Source organism: Epinephelus lanceolatus, chromosome 1 (assembly GCF_041903045.1).
Source record: "Epinephelus lanceolatus isolate andai-2023 chromosome 1, ASM4190304v1, whole genome shotgun sequence".
Classification (NCBI taxonomy): Eukaryota; Metazoa; Chordata; class Actinopteri; order Perciformes; family Serranidae; genus Epinephelus; species Epinephelus lanceolatus.
This window is the reverse complement of record NC_135734.1, coordinates 1010735-1032960: the sequence shown is the minus strand read 5'-3', so window position 1 is coordinate 1032960 and position 22226 is coordinate 1010735. Positions and strand designations below refer to the sequence as shown.

Genomic DNA, 22226 nt, shown 5'->3' with positions numbered 1-22226 from the left:
CCATGCTCATCTGTCCGTAGTCATGTGAGAATACTCTAATATTTCTGATAACTCCATTAACTGGCAGAAATTATTCATCAAGGAGGTCTTGGAGCAGGAGAACAAGGTCTGGGAGCAAATCACAGTTCAATGAATGTGCTGAAAAACTTTCAGCTTTGTGGGATGTACTGATGATTTATTACGGTATTTTTGAAGTTTAGAATGTGAAATGTATATAAATGTATTTTTGTTGTGTTAAGCCACGCCCAATAATTATTGCCTTATTTTGTGAATTGATTGAGTCCTGACCCTAGATTGTGCAATCCGAATTTCGTATGAATCTCTGTAGCCGTTTATGAGATTAAAAACTTTTCCCATTTGTGATGCCTGCGCGTAGCAGAGTATTTCAAGAGTGCCAAAAGAATCTCAGACATAGCATCTGAACATATGCACATGCAGTTTGTTTACATTGCTTAAGCTTTCTTTAAAGCTTAAGCTTTCTTTATTTATGTAAAACTGAACTTAAAGACCCATGTTTAAAATTGTATCATTTCAAAACTAATTGATGTATTGAAATTTTGCAATAACATTAGATCGCAAAAACAGGATTTAGAGAAAAACTGCAAAAAAAAGTCCCTAAATTTAACATTTTTTAATTGGTAGCAAAATTGGAGCAAAAAATGCAATTATGCATTAATTTTAAGTTTGAAGTGATAAAAGAATTAGACTCCTCCAAGCCTTTTCTGAATCTCGACTTGATTGTTACAGGTCCACCTTGAGGTCAGTGAGAATCACTTTTTTGTGCCTAAGTAGTGGGTGAAATTTGTAACCCACCTGCCACTTGTGGTGACTTTGGGTCTTACAGTTTTGCTGCACAAACAAATATTTTTTGTCTTTTTGTCTTCATTTGTTAGGACAGTTTATGTGTGAAGGGGGAAGAGAGAGGGGATGACATGCAGCAGAGGGCTGCAGGCTTTGATTGAACCCACTAGGCCACCTGTTGCCACCTGCACAAACAGTTTTAGTGGACAAAAGCATTGATTTTAGGGTTCAAGCCAACACAGACTGTTAGAAGTTAAAAGCTGGAAAGGATCAATACCTTGGAGTGTTCACTGCACCTCCATTAAAGATAACTATCAAGTTTTATGATGAACTGACAGATGCTTATTTTATCACACCCAAATTTCTGCTGGGTCAAGCTCCTCTTTGGCAACACCATCACCCTCATTGGTCAATTGCAACAATATTTTGGGCGCATGTTTCAGTAGCTTAATTAAAATATCCATTAAGTCTGGTGATGTTTGGACAGACTGTTCTTGATTTATTGCCAATCCATGGCAGGCCTATGCACATGTTTGAGACTGGTGATGCCCCCGGTTGAGCTTTTTAGTTAGTAATGATTTTACACACACCGTTCAACATTGTCATGACACATACCATGCAAGTCTTGTAATGATTGGACACACAATTTGTCATTCATAGTCTCATTTGTGGTATGCTAAGCATTTTTTTTCCATTTTTAGTGCTTCCTGGTGGCAGATTTGAATGATCTCAGGCTTCAGAAATTAAACTGAATTGAACTGATGAAAGTTTCATAATAATTGATCTAACGGTTGAGGGGTTAGGGCACTTTTAAAGTTCATTGGTCAATATCTTAATAATACTATGAGACATCAACAAGCTGTTGATAAGCTTGGTAAAACAATGATTCTCTGAGATTCCGGCAAGAATTTCACATCAGTTTAAAAGGAAATGTCAAAAATGTGTTTTCAAAAAAATAGAAAATAGAAATGGTTTATAATCATGACAGACTTAAATGGTTCTTGAGGCTTTTTGTAGAGCACATTAAAGTGGACCTGTGTGTTGAATTTAAAGTCAATGGGACTTAAGGTGTGAGGAGAGGGGGTAATGGAACTTTTAGGATCAATCAATCAATCAATTTTATTTATAAAGCCCAATATCACAAATCACAATTTGCCTCACAGGGCTTTACAGCATACAACATCCCTCTGTCCTTAGGACCCTTACAAAGTAACGTGTTAGAGTACTTTGATTACTTTTTGCAGTAACGAGTAACCTAGCGCGTTAGTGTGCTGTTTGAATAATCAAATACTTAAGTACATTTTCAAACAAGACATCAGTTACTTCCGTTACTTTTAGAATACTGGTCCTTCAGCTCCGAAACAGCAACGGCTGTCGTTTGGTTCTAATAACGGAGATAACGTTAAACCTATCAGTCTGAAAGAAACCACGGAGCTTGTGGCTCGCTACGTGGTTGGAGAAATGCTGCCTGGTACACGCTACACACTGGCACTCATTAATTATCCCCGGTCGTCTTTCACGGCATGTGTGATGTCAACGGTTTATTCTTGTCCTATTTTTATTACTTTCACTATTATTTGAGTCACTGCCAGAACTGTGTCTGTTCATGTGCCAGCCGACATGTTGTTGTAGTCACCTAAAAGCGTCAGCAGATGGCAGGATCTACATTTGAAGCGCCATACGTAAACTATCAAGTTACTGTATCTTCCACAGGAAGTTCTGACAAATGTTTCAGAATAAAAGGCTATTTAGAAAATGGAGGGATTCTCTAGCCGAGGTTATAAGGGGCTTTTAATTTGAAACAAGTGTTGAGTTTGAAATGACGGTGCGATATGTTAACTTTATAAAGACAACGGAGCGGATAAAAAGTAAATATATAAACACACAGAGGGATTAATAACTAACGGACCGTCTATAATGTAGTTTGTTTCAAATGAAGCTGGGAGCCTCTGCAGTTGGTTGTGGTGAGTAAAAGCCCCACCGCTATTTGTTAATGTTATTACTTTATGTCCAACCGTGAGGATGTACTATTGTTTGCTAGCTTGATGCTAATGACAGTAACGTTAACTCAGCAGGTTGACAAAGTGCCTCTGCTGTTTCACACCATCATTTCCCCCTTTAACTCTGTGTGGTAACATCCAAAAATGCTGGGGTGTTGTCATACAGTTGTCTACGGCAGCAGATTGTTCTGTGTTTCTACTGGTCAAAGTGACGGCTGTGATGGGAGAATTGGATCTCAGTGAAAGGCAAGTGGTCCATAACTTTAATTTTGGAGACAAAAAAATGTAGGCTTAGCGCCCTGTGGTCCATTGCCCAATTGCAAATGTAGAATACTCAAAAGTACTTTAAAAGTGCTTGAGTTACTTTTCTCAGGGAGTAACGTTGGAAGTACTTTTAAAGTAATTGAGTTACTCAGGGAGTAACGCAGTAAAGTAACTGGTTACTTTTTTAAAAAGTAATGCAACAACGTACTTTGATTACTTTTAAAGTAACCCTTACCCAACACTGGTCGTGGGTTGCATTTTTTTTGGGCTTGTCTCTAAAGTGGAGTTGCTTATTTGGGCTTGTTCTCTAAACATCGCCTTTCTCTATATATATCCGTCTATTAAATTATCCCATCATAGTATGTGGGACTGCAGGATGTTTCCACAGCTCCACTCCCTCCGCCCCTCTCCTTCTCTGCATACACACAGGTGATGGTCAGCCAATGAGACTTTTCACATTTAAATTGTGCAATTAATGGAGGTTCTTTAACTATTTCGCTATGAAGTGGGTGAAATATGGAAAGAATACAATAAAGATTTGTAGAAAGAGAGGGGATTAAAAGATTCGACTTCAAGAGGGGAATGATTCAAAGGCAGTGTGCAGATTCAGATTCTGTGTGAAATGTGTACTCATCATTCAGATCTTGTTCAGCATACCAGCACTGTCAGTGAAAGTAAAATGGCTCGTTATATGCAACTTCTTTACTTTCATTTTCATCCATTCATTTATTCTTTCCATGTTTTTGGTGGGCTAGTTGGTTTGAGTTCAAGGGCAGTAAATATAATGTATTTGTAAAGTAATTTTGAAACAGTTGCATATACTGCATCCTATACAGAATAACTAATACAATGGCCTCTGGCTATTTTTAAGGTTGTCATTTTCATGCCAAACAACGCAAACATTCCATAAACATTCCGCATTTTATATCAATTCCAGAGTGAGCAAGTACTACTTACTTACTTAGATACTGCTCTTTATGTCGGCTGACATGAAGGGCAGCAACAAAGGATCTCCAAAAATACAAGTACCTTGTAGCTGGTATAAAAAAAGAAATTGTGGAAAGATGTAGGTTGAACTGCACTCTGTTTTGGTAGTTTTGTTGAAACATTCAACTTTGTTAATTTGCAGAATGAGGGAAATTGAGTGTTAGTGTATTCTAATATTCATAACATACATTAAGCCTATAACAAGTCTTTTTATTAAACATTTTATTTTTGAACTTGACATTTTAATCTGAAGTCTTTTGTGGAGGTAGGTCATCACTTGGTGATAGGTGAATAAAATAGAGACAAAGCCACAGCCAATGCATACTAAATGTCAGTGAATGCCTTTGTCCAATTTCTTTGATTATGCTGCCCTTTTCTGGTACATTTCTGAAATGCTTTTGGCTTACATTTTACATAACCGGAAAATGTTGCAAGAAATGTTGAGTGTGTGTCTGCTTCCTGGTGTACATTGCTAATATTCCCACTACAGAGTAATAATTAATAGCAGTAGTTGTATCACTGATGTACATAGGCCACTCACTGTGTGTGTGTGTGTGTGTGTGTGTGTGTGTGTGTGTGTGTGTGTGTGTAATAATAGTTAATAACAGTAGCTGTATCACTCAATTCAATCAATCAATCAATCAATCAATCAATTTTATTTATAAAGCCCAATATCACAAATCACAATTTGCCTCACAGGGCTTTACAGCATACAACGTCCCTCTGTCCTTTGGACCCTCACAGTGGATAAGGAAAAACTCCCCACAAAAATCCCTTTAACGGGGTAAAAAAATGGTAGAAACCTCAGGAAGAGCAGCTGAGGAGGGATCCCTCTTCCAGGACGGACAGACATGCAATAGATGTCGTACAGAATAGATCAGCATAATAAATTAACAGTAATCCGTATGACACAATGAGACAGAAAGGGAGAGAGAGAGAGAGAGAGAGAGAGAGAGAGAGAGAGACAGAGAGAGATGCAGGACAGATGGTAATGACAGTAGCTTACAACAATATCCTCTGTTTTTAAGTTTTCTGAGCTTTTTAATCCTGCTTCTTTAACTGCCTTTTATCCCAGTTTTAACACAGAAGAGTTAATCTTGCATTTTAGCACAGAGGAGCTGGTCTCCCTTTTTAATGAAACCTGCCAGATTGTCCTCGACTCTGTCACCCCCTACAGGGACAAAAGGTCTAACAAAATTTTACAAGCCTGGCTAAATGAATCCACCCATGATTTGAAGAGAGACTGCAGAAGAAAAGAAAGAAAATGGATGAAAACAGGTTTACAAGTATTTTATCAAATTTGGAAACATGCAATGATTAACTATCAAAGGGCAGTTAAGGAGGCAAACGAGCCTCCTTCTATTCTAATCTTATTTTAACTAATCATTCTAACCCCAGAATTTTATTTAAGGTTCTAGATTCCCTTACTTCCCCCTCCCACAGTCATTTTACTGACTCCTCACAAGAGCTCTGTGAGAGGTTTTTAAATTTTTTTATTGATAAAGTTGAAAATATTAGGCAACAGATTACCCCGCCAGTTCATGCTGTACATGCCAGTAGGGAGACTCACATCTGTTTTAACAGTTTTGAACCCATCTCTCTATCCCTTTTAACTAAAACTATTTCTCACATGAAGCCAACTACATGCAGTCTTGATTTTATTCCATCCAGTTTTCTTAAAGATGTCATTGACACAGTTGGGCCCAGTATTTTATTGATTATTAACAGCTCTCTCACAAAAGGTATTTTTCCTGCTGCTTTTAAACATGCTGAGGTCCAACCTCTTTTAAAGAATCCTAACCTCGATCCTTCAATTCTTAATAATTTTAGGCCAATTTCTAAACTTACGTTTTTATCCAAAGTTTTAGAAAAGGTGGTTTCAACACAGCTTTTAGCTTTTATGTGTCAAAATAACATCTTTGAGAAATTTCAATCAGGTTTTAGAGTTTTACACAGCACAGAAACTGCCCTCCTCAAAGTAACTAATGATCTTCTTTTAGCAACCGATAGAGGGGAGAGTGCAATTTTAATTCTTTTAGACCTAAGTGCAGCCTTTGATACTGTAGATCATGCCATTTTAATCGACCGCCTAAAATCGGGTTGGCATCAGGGACACTGCACTTAGTTGGTTTTATTCTTATCTTTTAGAAAGAACCTTTGCGGTCACCATAGGTAATCACTCATCTTCAACAGCTCACATTACCTGTGGTGTACCACAGGGTTCGATTTTAGGTCCAATTTTATTTTCTATTTATATGCTTCCTCTCGGTCATATCATTCAGCGGCACAATGTCTCTTTCCATTGTTATGCGGACGACACACAGATATACCTCCCGCTGAGACCCGGTGACCCCAGAAGCCTAGCTGCTGTCGTAGACTGTATCAAAGATATCAACTGTTGGATGGCACAAAATTTTCTTCAACTCAACAACTCAAAATCAGAAATTCTGCTGTTCAGTTCCTCAAAATCAATCAGCCTCATCAAAAACAACCTCAGTCCATTATCCTCAAATGTTCAGCCCACAGCCAAAAATCTTGGAGTTACATTTGATTCAGATCTCAGTTTTCAACCCCACATCAAGAAAGTTATTCAGTCCTGTTTCTATCAATTACGAATTATTTCAAAAATTAAACCCATGCTTTCACGCCCTGACCTAGAAAAAGTTATCCATGTATTCATCTTCTCCAGACTAGACTACTGTAACTCCCTCCTTTCTGGCATCAACCATAAATCACTCTACCGCCTCCAACTAGTTCAGAACGTAGCAGCTAGGCTTCTCACTGGTTTTAACAGATGACATCACATCACCCCTATTCTTGCTTCCCTTCAGTGGCTCCCTGTCTGTTTTAGAATTGATTTTAAGATTTTACTGATCACTTTTAAGGCACGTCTGGGTCTGGCCCCTACCTATATAACAGAAATGTTGACCCCATATGAGCCTGTACGCAGCCTTAGATCCTCGGGCAGGGGCCTTTTGGTTGTTCCAGAGTTGAGGCTGAAGTCTAAGGGCGACCGAGCTTTTTGTATGTCTGCCTCTGCTATATTGTGTGTTGTTGCTGTATTACCTGCTGCTGTTATATTGTTGATTGTACTGATTTTGCTTTGTTTGTCAAAGTACTTTGTTAACTTTGTATTTAAAAGGTGCTATATAAATAAAGTTATTATTATTATTCTTATTATTATATTAATGAAAGTAATAATATTATAGTTATAGTTCTGGCTACTGTGGTACAATGAGTTAGCAAGATGCAGTAATAGGATACGAGAGAGAGAGAGAGAGAAGGAGGGAAGGTGCCCGGTGTATTATAGGGGGTCCTCCAGCAGACTAGGCCTAAGTCAGCCTAACTAGGGGCTGGTACAGGGCAAGCCTGAGCCAGCCCTAACTATAAGCTTTATCAACGAGGAAAGTCTTAAGTCTAGTCTTAAATGTGGAGTCGGTGTCTGCCTCCCAGACCGTAACAGGAAGATGATTTCACAGGAGAGGAGGCTGATAGCTGAAGCCTCTGGCTGGTTCTGGTGGGATAATAAGGCACTATGAGCTCTCTAAGATATGAGAGAGCTTGACCATTTAGAGCTTTATAAGTTAACAGTAGGATTTTAAATTCAATTCTGGATTTTACAGGGAGCCAGTGCAGAAAAAAACAGGAGAAATATGATCACATTTCTTAGTTCCTGTTAGTACACGTGCTTTTTAAGGACTTACTAGAGCTACCTGATAATAGAGAGTTACAGTAATCCAGCCTTGAGGTTACAAAAGCGTGGACCAATTTTTCTGCATCTTTTCGGGTCAGGATAGGCCTAATTTTCGCAATATTACGCAGATGAAAAAATGCAGTCCGTGAGGTTTGTTTTAAATGAGAATTAAAAGACAAATCTTGATCAAATGTTACTCCGAGGTTTCTTACGTAGTTCTAGAGGCCAGAGCAATGCCATCTAGAGAAACTATGTCATCAGATAAAGAGTCTCTGAGTTGTTTGGGGCCAAGAACAATAACTTCAGTTTTGTCTGAATTTAATATCAGGAAATTGGTGCTCATCCAATTTTTTATGTCTTTAAGGCAGTTATGGAGTTTAGTTAATTGATTACTTTCTTCTGGCTTCATCGATAAATACAACTGTGTATCATCTGCATAACAATGGAAATTTATAGAGTGATTTCTAATTATGTTACCTAAAGGAAGCATATATAGAGTAAATAGGATTGGTCCCAGCACAGAACCTTGCGGAACTCCAAAACAAACTTTAGTACATAAGGATGATTTATTATGAACGTCAACAAACTGAAAACGATCAGATAAATAAGATTTAAACCAGCTTAGTGCAGAACCTTTTAGGCCAATTAAGTGATACAGTCTCTGTAGTAGAATTTGATGGTCAATAGTGTCAAACGCCACACTAAGATCTAATAAAACAAGTATAGAGACGAGTCCTTTGTCTGAAGCAATCAGAAGGTCATTTGTAATTTTAACTAGTGCTGTCTCAGTGCTATGATGCACTCTAAATCCTGACTGAAATTCCTCAAATAAATTATTATCATGGAGAAAATCACACAGCTGGTCTGCGACTACTTTCTCAAGGATCTTTGACATAAAGGGAAGATTAGATATTGGTCTATAGTTGGCTAACACCTCTGGATCCAGGGTGGGCTTTTTTAGTAGAGGTTTAATTACAGCTACCTTAAAAGACTGTGGTACATAGCCTGTTAATAAGGATATATTGATCATATCTAATATATGAGTGTTAACTAAAGGTAAGACCTCCTTAAGTAGCCTAGTTGGGATGGGGTCTAAGAGACACGTTGATGATTTAGATGAAGAAATCACTGCTGTCAATTCTTGAAGAGAAATTGGGGAGAAGCAATCTAAATATATATTAGGTCTTACAGCTGTGTTTGAGGTTAGATAGGTACTATCTGAGGACAGGAGGTCATGATTTTTGCCTCTAATAGTTAGAATGTTGTCATTAAAAAAGCTCATAAAATCATTACTGCTAAGAGCTAAAGGAATACAAGGCTCAATAGAGCTTTGACTCTCAGTCAGCCTGGCTACAGTGCTGAAAAGAAACCTGGGGTTATTCTTGTTTTCTTCTATTAATGCTGAGTAATAGTTTGCTCTGGCATTGCGGAGGCCCCTCATATAAGTTTTGAGACTGTCTGCCCAAATCAAACGAGATTCTTCCAGTTTGGTTAATCGCCAATTCCTTTCAAATTTTCGCGATATTTGTTTTAACTTACGGGTTTGAGAGTTATACCAAGGAGCGAACTTTCTTTGCTTTGTTAACTTCTTTCTAAGAGGAGCTACAGAGTCGAGTGTTGTTCGCAGGAATCAAAATGATCAACAAAATTATCAACAAAATGATCAATTCGGGAGAGGTTAAAGTCGGTACGGGAAACCTCTGTTACTGAAGGACTTGGTATTGAATTTAACGACGGAGTAATCATTTCCTTAAATTTTGTGACAGCACTATCTGATAAACATCTAGTATAGTAACTGTTGCTGAATGGCGTGTAATCGAGTAAAAAGAAATCAGAAGTAATCAGATAATGATCCGACAGCGAGGGATTCTGTAGAAAGACTGTTAGGTTATCAATTTCAATTCCATACGTCAGAACTAGATTGAGAGTATGGTTAAAACAATGAGTGGGTTCATGTACACCCTGACTGAAGCCAATGGAGTCTAATAATGAGATAAACGCGGAAGCCAGGGAGTCATTATCAACGTCGACATGAATGTTAAAATCGCCTACAATAATAACTTTATCTGATTTAAGAACTAAACTGGATAAAAACTCTGAGAATTCAGATACAAATTCAGAATACGGGCCAGGAGCACGGTACACTATAACAAATAAAAGTGGCTGCGAGGTTTTCCAGGTCGGATGTAAAAGACTAAGAACGAGGCTTTCAAATGAATTATAATCTAGTTTAGGTTTAGGGCTGATTAACGGGCTAGAGTTAAAAGTGGCTGCAACTCCCCCTCCTCGGCCACTGCCTCGAGGAATGTGGGTATTATTATGACTGGGAGGAGTGGACTCACTTAGACTAACATATTCATCTTGACACAGCCAGGTTTCAGTGAGACTGAGTAAATCAATATGATTATCTGATATTAATTCGTTTACTAACACTGCTTTGGACGATAGAGACCTGATATTTAACAGTCCGCATTTAATTCTCCTGTTTTGTCTTTCTGTCACAGAAGAGGTTTTAATTTTTATGAGGTTGTTACGCACAACTAATCTTTGTTTAATTTTAGATTTAAATAATTTAGGTGGTCGGGGGACACACACACTGTTTGTATAGAACTATGAAAACTATGACTGGGTAACTGCACTAGAAGCTCAGAGAGGCGTATAGGACTGCGACTCTGAGTCCTGATCTCAACTCTGGGTTGTCAGGGATTTGAATTACTAATATAATTTGCCAGGTTCCTAGAAATGAGAGCAGCTCCATCCAAAGTGGGATGAATGCCGTCTCTCCTAATAAGACCAGGTTTTCCCCAGAAAGTTTGCCAATTATTAACAAAACCCACATTGTTTGCTGGACACCACCTGGACAGCCAGCAATTAAATGATGACATGCGGCTAAATATGTCATCAGTGGTCAGATTTGGGAGGGGTCCAGAGAAAACTACGGAGTCCGACATAGTTTTTGCATATTCACACACTGAGGCAATATTAATTTTAGTGACCTTCGATTGGCGTAACTGGGTGTCATTGCCGCCGACGTGAATAACAATCTTACTGAATCTACGTTTACCTTTAGCCAGCAGTTTTAAATTTGATTCAATGTCGCCCGCTCTGGCCCCAGGGATACATTTGACTATGGCCGCTGGTGTTGCTAACTTCACGTTCCTCAGAATAGAGCTGCCAATAACCAGAGTTTTATCCTCAGCAGGTGTGTCGCTGAGTGGGGAAAAGCGGTTGGAAACGCGAACAGGCTGGTGGTGAGCCGTGGGCTTCTGCTTGGAGCTACACCTCTGGCAAACGGTTACCCAACCTCCCAGCTGAACAGGCGTTACCGGAGGACCGCTAGCAGAGGCTAAGGCTATGCTATGTGGCTCCGCATCAGCTACAGGGGGCTGGCTAACTACCGCAGCTACCGAGTGATTTTCCATGGTGCGGAGCCGCGCTTCTAATTCACTAAGCCTCGCCTCCAATGCAGCAAATAAGCTACACTTATTACAATTACCACTGTCGCTAAAGGAGGCAGAGGCATAACTGAACATTTGGCACACCGAGCAAGAAAGAGCAGAGGGAGAAGCCATCGCTAACTGTAAAGCTAATGTAGCTACCAAGGCTAGTAACATGCAAACAACAGCTAAGAGATTAGCAAGAAAGTCGTAGAAAGGAGGAGAGCTATAAGTACTTAAACAGAACTAGTGTGGGTTAAGACTTTAAGTAGACGTTAAAGCAACTGAAGTGAGAAAGCAGAAAGCAGACTAGTAGAATTCACCAGAGCAGTACAGAGACGCTGTCACAGAAACACCGGAAATGACACAACTCGCTTACCGCAATATGTCAGCACGTCAGTTAATCACTGATGTACATAGGCCACACACTGTGTGTGTGTGTGTGTGTGTGTGTGTGTGTGTGTGTGTATGTGTTCATTTCTGTCTCTACACACACACACACACACACACACACACGTGTGGCAACGCCTGACGTGTCATGTAGTTTCCCCACTGACTTATAACAGTCATGCGTGCACACGCACGTGTACGTGTGATGACTGCTGCACGCCGCGTAACAGTTATGCGTTTTTTGCGAACGCATGCATAAACGCACACATGAAGATAATAGAACATTCACTAGCAAAAACCATGCCACAACAATATGTCATTTAAAGGTTTAATGGAATACAGGAGTTATTGAATGTTGAGAATAGATGAATGGAGGTGGGTGAGGTAGAGGAAAGATGTCATCTGTAGGCTGGTCTGGGGGGATGTATTGAAGACCAGGCGGAGGGAGACTCAGTGTGGGGGTTCCGTCTCAGGCATATGTATCCACCCAAGCTGATCACTGGCCCCCCGACAGTGCCTAGAATGAGACATGGGCGAGGTGTGCACCGGATTGAATAGGAAGGAAGGGGTGAAGGGATGAGGGGATGAATGGACGAGGGTAGGGATGAGGTAGGAGGATGATGGGATGAGGGGATGAAGGGATGAGGGTAGGGATAAGGTAGGGAGATGAAGGGATGAGGTAGGAGGATGATGGGATGAGGGGGTGAAGGGATGAGGGAAGGGAAGAGGTAGGAGGATGAAGGGATGAGGGGATGAGGGTAGGGATGAGGTCGGAAGATGGAAGGATGAAGGGAAGGGAAAGGGAGGGTGGGTCGAGAAATCTTGAGACAAACAGGGTAGGATGGGTTGACCTGGCATAAGTAGGCTTGGCAGGTGATTAGAGGTGTGGTTGAGGCGTGGTTCTGCTCTAGTGGGGCTGCTTAGCTCAATATATCACAACAATCGTTCGTTTTGTGATGAAAGCACAAAATTTGGTACATGTGTTGGTGGATATATTTCAAACAAATCTGGATATTGGGGCATCGCGAAAACGCACCCTGGTTGCCGAAGCAACCATTTATTCAATAAAATTAATCAAAAAATTTAAATGATTCATTACAATATTTTAAAAATGTAAATATGTATTAAATTAAGAAAAATACAGTTAGACACACTCACAGTTCACATTAAATTAAGAACAAGCGCAAATTCGCAATAGCTGCGACCTCATACATGCATGCATCCACGCAACATGCATACACACAACCTCAAGAAAAGCAAAATTTTCATGCGACCTATAGAGCTGCTGGTTGCAGCTAAAAAATACAGTTAGACACACTCACAGTGTCTCAAACACTTTCTACCCCACCACCACTACAAGCCAGCTAGCCAACTGCCAGCCAACTGCCAGCCAGCAGCAGTTGCTTCCTGCAACAAGCAGTGCAGTGGACTGTCCATCAAGGTAAACATTTTATTTCACCTGTAACTATGTAATAAAATATGTTATTTTTAGGATGTACACATTCTGAACATCATAGATAAAGGCTAAAGAGAAAAACAATCAATATGGGCCTCAGTAGAAAACATATAGAAAACGACATGTAAACATGTCTTACCTTACCTGTGTGGTGCCATGTTTGTTTACCATTTAGCTAAGGCTGCAACCGGTCCCATTCCTTGCAACAGAGGCATTCTTCTTCTGTGGGCACTGGGGCACAGCATTCACAGGTACACCACCAATCTCCAGAGCTACGCAGCCTTGCAGCAGCCATTCCTTCTCTCTCGTCCTCTACCTGTTGTGCCTGACTCTCTCTCCTCCTCTGTTCTTCAATTTCACGAAGCTCTTCATCAGTGTATTCTGGCTCAAATAAATAAGGGCGGCCACGGGGCGTCGGTGGCTAAGTGGTAAAGCAGACGCCCCATGTACAAGGCTGTTGCCGCAGCGGCCGGGGTTCGACTCCAGCCTGTGGTCCTTGCTGCATGTCCTTCCCTCTCTCTCTAAGCTGTCCTCTAAATTATATTTGTGGCACTAAAAACATGAAACAGCACCTATAGGATAGCCAAACCATTCCATGCCAGTAACCACTGGCAGCCATTTTTGGTTGGTTGGTTGGTTGGTTGGTTGGTTGGTCGGTTGGTCGGTCGGTCCACAAAGCTTTTCTTGAATAATTCAAAAAGTACTTGACCAAAAATGTTCGAAATTTGTATACTGCAAATAGAGACCATGAGTAACTATGCCAGAAAAAATGACCAGGATTCATTCATAGATGGCGCTATACTAAGCATTTCAAAATGAAAATTTTGCTTTTCTTGAGGTTGTGTGTATGCATGTTGCGTGGATGCATGCATATATGAGGTCGCAGTTATTGCGAATTTGCGCTTGTTCTTAATTTAATGTGAACTGTGAGTGTGTCTAACTGTATTTTTCTTAATTTAATACATATTTACATTTTTAAAATATTGTAATGAATCATTTAAATATTTTGATTAATTTTATTGAATAAATGGTTGCTACGGCAACCAGGGTGCACTTTCGCGATGCCCCAATATCCAGATTTGTTTGAAATAAGTCTACCAACACATGTACCGCATTTTGTGCTTTCATCACAAAATGAACGATAGTTTAGCTATGCCGCCCCACTACTCTGTTAACAGGTTAATTACATTTCACTAGCAAGAACCACGCCACAACAATATGTCGTTTAAAGGTTTAATGGAATACAGGAGTTATTGAATGTTGAGAATAGATGAATGGATGTGGGTGAAGTAGAGGGAAGATGTCATCTGTTAGGCTGGTCTCGGGGGATGTATTGAAGACCGGCGGAGGGAGACTCAGTGTGGGGGTTCTGTCTCAGGCATATGTATCCACCCGAGCTGATCACTATCCCCCAAAAGAGTCAGATTTAAATTGAACTGATTCAAACATGAGCTTGACGGAGATTGTTAAGATTGTTGCGGATGTAGGAGCGATATGCTTGGGATGACCAGCGGCCTAGGACCTGAATGGTTTGGTCTGAGATGCCTAGTCTGGCTGCTGTGGATGCTGCGCCGATGCGGAAGGAGTGGCTAGAATCGAGTTCTGGAGATACGCCTGAAATGCGTAGGACTTGGTGTAAATGTTTCTGGAACCAGAATTGATTGGCCATTCTTCCTGTTTCAGTGAGAAAGAGTGGGTGTTGAGGTGATGCCTTAGCAGCATACCTGGAGCTGATGTATTTGGTCAGTGGCTCGTATGGGCTGAGATAGGATTCGAGGCGGAATAAGTAGATAGGGAAAGAAACTCCCAACTGATCTGTTTTGCTCCTTCGGAGCGTGAATATGAGTGAGTCAGCAGTGTGGATGGTTATGTCAGATAGACTGGGGTTATGAGAAGGATTATAGACGGATGAAGTCGGGGCAAATTCGGAGCACCTCAGGAATCCGAAAAAAGCCAGCAGAAACATGGATTCTAGGGTTAGGTCAACCATAGGAGATATGTAGCCTGAATGAAGGGAGCAAATGCAGAGGCTGAGAAGGTCTGAAGTAAGTGGCAAGCGCCTAGCTGGGAGAACCGGTTCCTGTTTACGCAGGCCTTTTATTAACATAGTAACGTGAGAATGGGAGGTTGAAGGACAATGGAAGCCAGTGACTAGTTTGATGAAGAAGTTGATTCCTGCTAAGTAGGTCTGGATGGTGGAGGACCGTATTTTTTGGATGGAATGAGCATGGGTGATGAAATTGAAGATGGACATGACGTCCAGAGAGGGAAAAGGCAGCTGGTAGGTGGAGTGATATGCCTTGAAGCAATTCCAGACAGTTAGGTAGGCTGAGAGTGTGCTTAGGGCGAAACTGTTAAGGATGGCTTCTTGTGAAGCGTGAGAGAGGTTTGACAGCTGGGGAGCTAGCTGAATATTGTGGCTGAAAACGGTGGGATAGGTGTTGGGTGAAGATCTGATTCTGGGGCCAAGTGTCTGAATTTCTGAAACGAGAAGCGAGACAATGAGTCAGCAATGCTGTTGTGGTGACCGGGAATGTGGGCTGCTCGGAGGATGAACTGGTGTTGAGCTGAGAATAAGGTGAGTCTGCGCAGGAACTGCATGATGGCTAAAGAACAAGATCGACCTTTGTTCGGGATCTCTACGACTGTGGTGTTATCAGAGTGGATAAGTATGGACTTCCTAGACCATTCGTGCCCCCAAAGAATGGCAGCTATTATGATGGGATACAGCTCGTGAAGCGCAGAGGAAGGAGAGCGGGACTCTGGGGGCCAAATGGAGGCGAACCATCTCTCTCCATAGTAGCCACCAAAGCCTGTGGAGGGAGCCATGTCTGTGAAAAGTTGAATGTCCTCAGGCTGGGTGATGAAGTCGTCGTAGAAGAAGGAAATGCCATTCCAAGAAGATAGGAAATGTAGCCACATACGCGTTTCCATTTTGCAGGCATCGTCTAGAATGACCCTATCGTGGAGAGAGGGAATGGCAGCAGCCTTAGACAAAAGGATGGACAAGAAGGATTAAGCTTGCGGGATTATGCGGATGGCATAATTGAGATGGCCAAGGAGGGCTAACAGCTGGCATTTGGTGTATCTGTCTGCTAGGAGGTAGTTTGACAGAAGCAGAGCATTAGTGAGTGTATTGAGCCCATGGCAAGGAGGTGAGGATGGTGGAGTGACGACGAGAAAATCGTTGAGAAGATGGAGAATGTAAGGGAATCTGTGGTTGTTAGTAAGGATCCAGCATAGGGCTTCTGAAAGAGAACCGAAGATCTTAGGACTGCTTTTGCAGCCAAAGGTAAGGCGCACAGAAAAATAATATGCCCCCTTCCAGCAAACGCCGAAAAAACGCCAGAAGTCAGGATGAATGGGCAAAACTTTGAATGCGCTGGTGATGTCTGCTTTAGAAAGCCAAGCTCCATGTCCTGCTAGCCGAATGAGGGTGATGGCATGGTCGATGGTTGCGTATTGTATGGAGAAATCTGGACTGGGAATGACACTGTTGATACTTGGAATGTGTGAGCCATGTGGGGAAGACAGGTCCATAATTAGCCTCTTTTTTCCAGAGTATTTGCGAGTGGCAACACCTATTGGGCTGATGCGGAACAGTAGAAAATGAGGAATATTGAACGGGCCTATCATGAATCCTTCTTTGACCTCTTTAGCCAACAGGGTGTCGACAGTGTGGAGTTCTGCAAGAGCAGACTGGAGGTTGTGACAGACGTGGAAAATGTCAGGGAGAACTGCCATACCGGGATGAAAACATGTGTGAAGCCAGCTATGAGAAAATGAACAAGCTGTCTATCAGGATGGTTTTGTAGAGCAGTGGCAAGGACATTTACCTGAACGGGGGTGCTGAGGTGCTGTACAAGTTGGTCTGCTGCTGTGGTTGGATTGTGGGGGCAAGTGCTCCTGGCACCGCCGCAGAAGGAGCAGACATGCAGGAGGCGGCAGTTGGAAAGTGCGCAGCCCAGGTGGTTGAAATTGTTACACACCATCCTGCCGTAGGGCCATGTCGAGCACGATAGATAGATAATCATCCAGCTCTGCTCTCCATGAGGGAAATGCAGAACAGATAACGTCACGGTAGAGAGAAAAAGTGAAGGCAAATTCTGTGGGGGTTAGGTCTTTAGACTGTGAGGCTAGTGAGTGGCGGAGTTGCACGGAGCCGAAGTTTGTGTGCACTTCCCTGAGCTGATTAGTGTCGATGACTGATGGCTTAAGAAGCTGGGCTAAATCTACGTAATTACCAGTGAGAATCTGTTGGCGTAGTGCAGGAGAGACAGGAGAAGGGCCATAAAGAGATTAAGCTGGCTGGGCTGGTGGTGCTGCTGTGGCGAGGGTGAAATTGCCGGTACAATGAGAAAATACATTTGGGTGATGGGGAAGGGATGGGGTGGGGATAGGGAGGGGAGGGGGAAAGGATAGACCAGTTGGAAGTGAAGGAGGAGGCTGGAGATCACCGAGTTGGTTAGCCTGTAGTGGGACCCCTTGAGTTGCTGACTGAGGCTCTCCTGCTGCTGCATTGGCTATTGCAGAAAAAAGAGGAGCAGGAGCCGTGTTGCTGGGAACAGCTGAAGGAAGGGTAGAGGAAGGGATGATGGGATGAAAGGATGTATGTGCACAGGGATTTTGTGAAGCCTGCGAAGACAGGGATGAAAATAAAGCTGAAATCATCTGAGAGAATTCAGGAACAGAGGTAGCAGGCACAGGGGGACATACAACCTGGCCCCCACCAGAGGGGGCTGACTGATCTCGAGAAATCTTGAGACAAACAGGGTAGGATGGGTTGACCCGGCGTAAGTAGGCTTGGCAGGTGATTAGAGGTGTGGTTGAGGCATGGTTCTGCTCCCGAACCTAAGTTAACAGGTTAACTACATTTTTTGTCACGCGCACACGCACACGTACTATGACACACGCAAACTACATCATGAGTAACAAGAAGATGCTTACTGTACTTACAGCGTGTGCACGTCCGTCTGTCACCGTTGGAGAAATGTTGTTAAGTGTCCACACATGCGCGTTCGCACTTGTTGATTCTACGCAACCGGAAGTTTATCTTCATCGTTCACACCAGTCCACATGCATGAAGGCCTCACGTAGTTTTCTTTTTCATTTTTTCATGCTCCACATATCTGGAACAAACTCCCTGAAAACTGCAGGTCTGCTGCAACTCTCAGTTCTTTTAAATCAGGGCTGAAGACTTTTCTGTTTGCTGCTGCCTTTGATTAAATCAAATCTGAGCCCTCTTCTTCTCACACTGCACTGTAACTTTTATTCTGTTTTATCTGTCTTCTGTTTCGGTTTTATTTCTGTCTCCTATTTAGGTTTTAATTCAAACTTAACTGTAGTTACATTAATGTGATTAATGTCTTTTTATGTTGCCTATTGCTTTTACTTGCTGTATATTTTATGTAAAGCACTTTGAATTGCCATGTTGTTGAAATGTGCTATACAAATAAACTTGCCTTGCCTAGTGAGCTTTATCATAATTTCTTTCAGTCAAATATTTTCTTCCAAAATTGGCTGATATTGAAGAAAATACAAAATTAGGCTTCAGACTTTCTATTCTTCTTTTGCAGTTTGATCTAATACATTTTTTTTTAATACACACACAAAAAAAACATGGTAATGGAGGGATTCGATCCCATAATGTTTAGACTGTAATCCTAGCACCCTACCCAATAAGATAGCTCTGCTCTCTGTGGTAAGGGTACAATAAATATTCCATGCAAATACTTTCTTCCACAATACTAAAAAAAACCGTATCTAGGCTACTAACTTTGTGTCCGTGTTTTTACAATTAGCCTACATCTAATAATAATAATACTTCAAAAAAAATATATAATTAAAGCTGCAAGCAGCGTTTGGTGGGACCTCGCACTTGCGCCCGTTTCGGCCCCCAGCATATGTCGTCATTGAGAATTATTTAGAAATATCAAACATATTGCCATAAAAACCAGAAAATCCTTACAGAGCTGAATGGTTTGTTGTTTGAATGCTTTCTGTAGCTGTAGGTATGTAGAAGTGATGTCACAGTATGCAAATTAGATGAGTTAATTTACTCCCATCTGATTCCTGTTCCTTTATTTTGAGGATGAGATGACAAAAACAACACAAAACAAAAGAAATCTACTGTGTAAATATGTTCAAAATGTTGTTTTACTGAGATTTATTAAATCCAATATGGCCACCGGCTAGTGACGCCACAATATGCAAATTAGATGAGTTAATTTACTCCTATCACAAACTTTGGGTCATGATGAATGGTTTTGTCATTTACAGTATGCCTTTATCTCTCACCACTTTCAAGCCACAGCCTTTTGAAATGTTGAAATGAAAATGGAATATTTTCCTCAATAAACTCTGGCACCTGAAGGGTTAAATGGAGATTGTGCCCCTGTCATGTCTGCATGTAAGATTTAGACACACACACACACACACACACACACACACATCATGTTTCTGTGAGTTTGTGTGTGACAGCAGTTGCCATGGTGATGAAGTAGGTGCACCTGGCAGAAGAGCAGAGAGAGAGAGAGACAGAACACAGAGAGACCTGTTTTAGTGGAGATTTAACTCCTCGAAGAAGTTCTTCCCATTCCCAAACCGCTGGTCCAATCATCAAAATAATGTGATCATGAGAGAGATAAAGTTATACAGAAGATCTGTTTAGCAGCAGTTGAACTGGTATGTGTGCGTCTTTAAGGCCGATACAATAAACGGTTTAGGAGGAGATGTGTTTTTTTTTTAAGAGCACGTTTGAGGGGAAATCTTACTTTGAAAGGGCAAATAGCTCACTTCCTGTTGGATTTAGGTCATGGGTGTTAGCGTGTTATTTGTAGGTCGAACACTCCAGTTTTGGTTTGATCTTGATACGACATTCCTACGGGCTGCAGTGGCCAGTTTAGTGCACCTATGTGGCGCTAGAGAGCCCATTTTGGCACTGTAGGGGTTAATAATGTGTGTGTTCTGTTTCAAATGAAGTTTCTGCTGCTGTAATCTGTCCTTTAAAGATTGTGAGACACACAGACCAGAGAACCCTGTGGCTGTGTGTGTGTGTGCAGCCGTTGTCATGGCGATTAATGACTTGCCTGCACCTGTGGCAGACACAGACACGTCAGGAGAGCAGATCACCAAAGGCTGTTTATAAAGGGATTTAACTCCTTGAACAAATGCTTCGCATACCCAAACCGTTGGTCCAAGCAAGAAAATAAAGTGATTTTGAGAGACAGCCATGTCTCGTGAACGCACGTGTCGCGTTTTATATTTCTCGAATCAAAAATGTGGTCAGGGGAGCGAGTTTAAAATGTGTTGCACCCCAGCTGTTTCCAGAAATTTCTCCTCTGAGTTTACATGGGAGTGAATGAGAAAAAATCAGCGCTCCCTTCATTTGGAGCCACTCAGCAAAAATGTGTACGTGTGAGAGATTCCATGTCAACATATCTGTGAGCTGGACAAACTTTCCTACGTTTTGTGGTATAAATTGTGTCTGTACAGTGAAAATTGTGGCCATGGCAGCGAGTTAAAGACAAAAGTTTTAGACGATTTTTAGAGCCCTCTCCATTCTAGCTCACAGCATTCCGTGCAATACACACCCATTGTAAAGTGAGAATTTCTCCACTGTTGCTCATGGTACTTTGAGAGGCACAGATGAAAAACGGTAAAAGATATGAAAAAGATGAAAACATGAGTGAATAGATGAGACCTGTGGCAACATTTGAGAGTTGGAATGGAGTCTGTAAATGCTAGAAAAAGCCCTAAGATTGGTGTCTTTCTTCCCCCTGCTGCCATTCATTTCCTATGGGACAGCTTTCGAAGATCGTCAGGACGTTTTTCTGACATCTCACCTTATGGAGGCCATAAAATCCAAACTAAGCGAGTAATGAAAAAATTACGAATAAGATTTGATTAGAACGAGTTGATCTGTCATCTGTGCAAGTTTGAAGCCGATTGGATAAGCGGTGTATGAGAAGAAGATTTTTTAGGAAAGGCAGTTTTAAGGCAAAATCTTACTTTGAAAGGGCAAATAGCTCACTTCCTGTTGGATTTAGGTCAGGGGTGTCAGCGCGTGATTTTTAGGCCTTCATGAGACGAACACGCCACTTTTGGTTTCAGGTTTCTACGACGTTCCTACAGGCCGTGGCGGCCATTTTTGTGTGGCGCTAGAGAGCCCATTTTGGCACTTTAGGGGTTAATGTCATGATTTTCTAAAATTTTTCACCGGTTCTGATGTGCGTGCCAATTTTGGTGAGTTTTTGAGCATGTTTAGGGGGTCAAATTCCAGTTCAAAGAGGCGGCGGGAGAAAGAATAATAATAAACGCACCAAAAACAATAGGGTCCTCGCCTTTGGCGAGGACTGCTCTGTGAGCAGTCCTCTGCCTTCGGACTCGGTCCCTAATTATATATGTCTGTATAGAATGTATTACTGGCTCGATGGCACCATCTACTGGATTAAAATGGAACACAGAAATAGAATGAAATGGAAAAGGAAAACACGTGAGGCGTTCATGCATGCGGACTGGTGCGCACGATGCAGATAAACTTCCAGTTGCGTAGTATCAAAAAATGTGAACTCACGTGTGTGTGGACACTTAACAACATTTCTCTAACAGTGACAGACGGATGTGCACACGCTGTAAGTACAGTGCGCATCTTCTTGTTACACGTGAAATACAATCCGCACATAACAACGCACGTGCGCATGCACGTGTACCAAAATTTACTATGTAAATCACGGATGCACACACACGTTGCTGCGCGTGTGTCTGTTTATTTTGATATGGATAGGACTTCATACACACACACACACACACACACACAGACACGTGCGCACACATGCACACACAGCCACAGGTGAGCACCAGGGGTGGGGCTAGGGGGTGGCTACTTGGGCTCAAGCCCCGGATGTTTTCTGAAAATCCCTGAATGTGAAAAACGTCTGGTGAGTAACGTGCAGTACGATTCAGCTCCTTCAAAATTTCGGCAGAGTGTAATGATGTGCATGAACTGTATGATCCCGATTTGTGGCCAGAGGGTGCTTTTGTTCGGTGCTTTTACAAGGTGCATAAACCCAGGGCCACTGTGACTGCTGGCTCAGCTGGGGTCGTTGTGAATGAGCCTGGGGTGTCGGTCACAAAGTAGATATGACTGTGTTTATTTCTCATGAGAGTCATAATGCAGACATAATGCAGCGGACAAG

At 41.7% G+C, this 22226-nt stretch overlaps 2 protein-coding genes across 41 annotated transcripts in view; one reads left to right on the top strand and one right to left on the bottom strand.

Annotated features, from left to right (window-relative positions):
• Positions 1-22226, top strand: part of plekha6 (pleckstrin homology domain containing, family A member 6) — a 374661-nt gene that overhangs the window by 264406 nt on the left and 88029 nt on the right. The gene's annotated exons all lie outside the window — the stretch shown is intronic.
• On the bottom strand, positions 10076-11318 carry LOC144463002 (uncharacterized). Its single transcript, XM_078167535.1, has one exon. It carries the CDS (start codon positions 11316-11318, stop codon positions 10446-10448), a length of 873 nt encoding a protein of 290 aa, XP_078023661.1. The 3' UTR covers positions 10076-10445.

Bases quoted from the DNA above. Each gene is read 5' to 3' on its own strand.
- LOC144463002 (XM_078167535.1), bottom strand. From the start codon at position 11,318: ATGGCTTCTCCCTCTGCTCTTTCTTGCTCGGTGTGCCAAATGTTCAGT.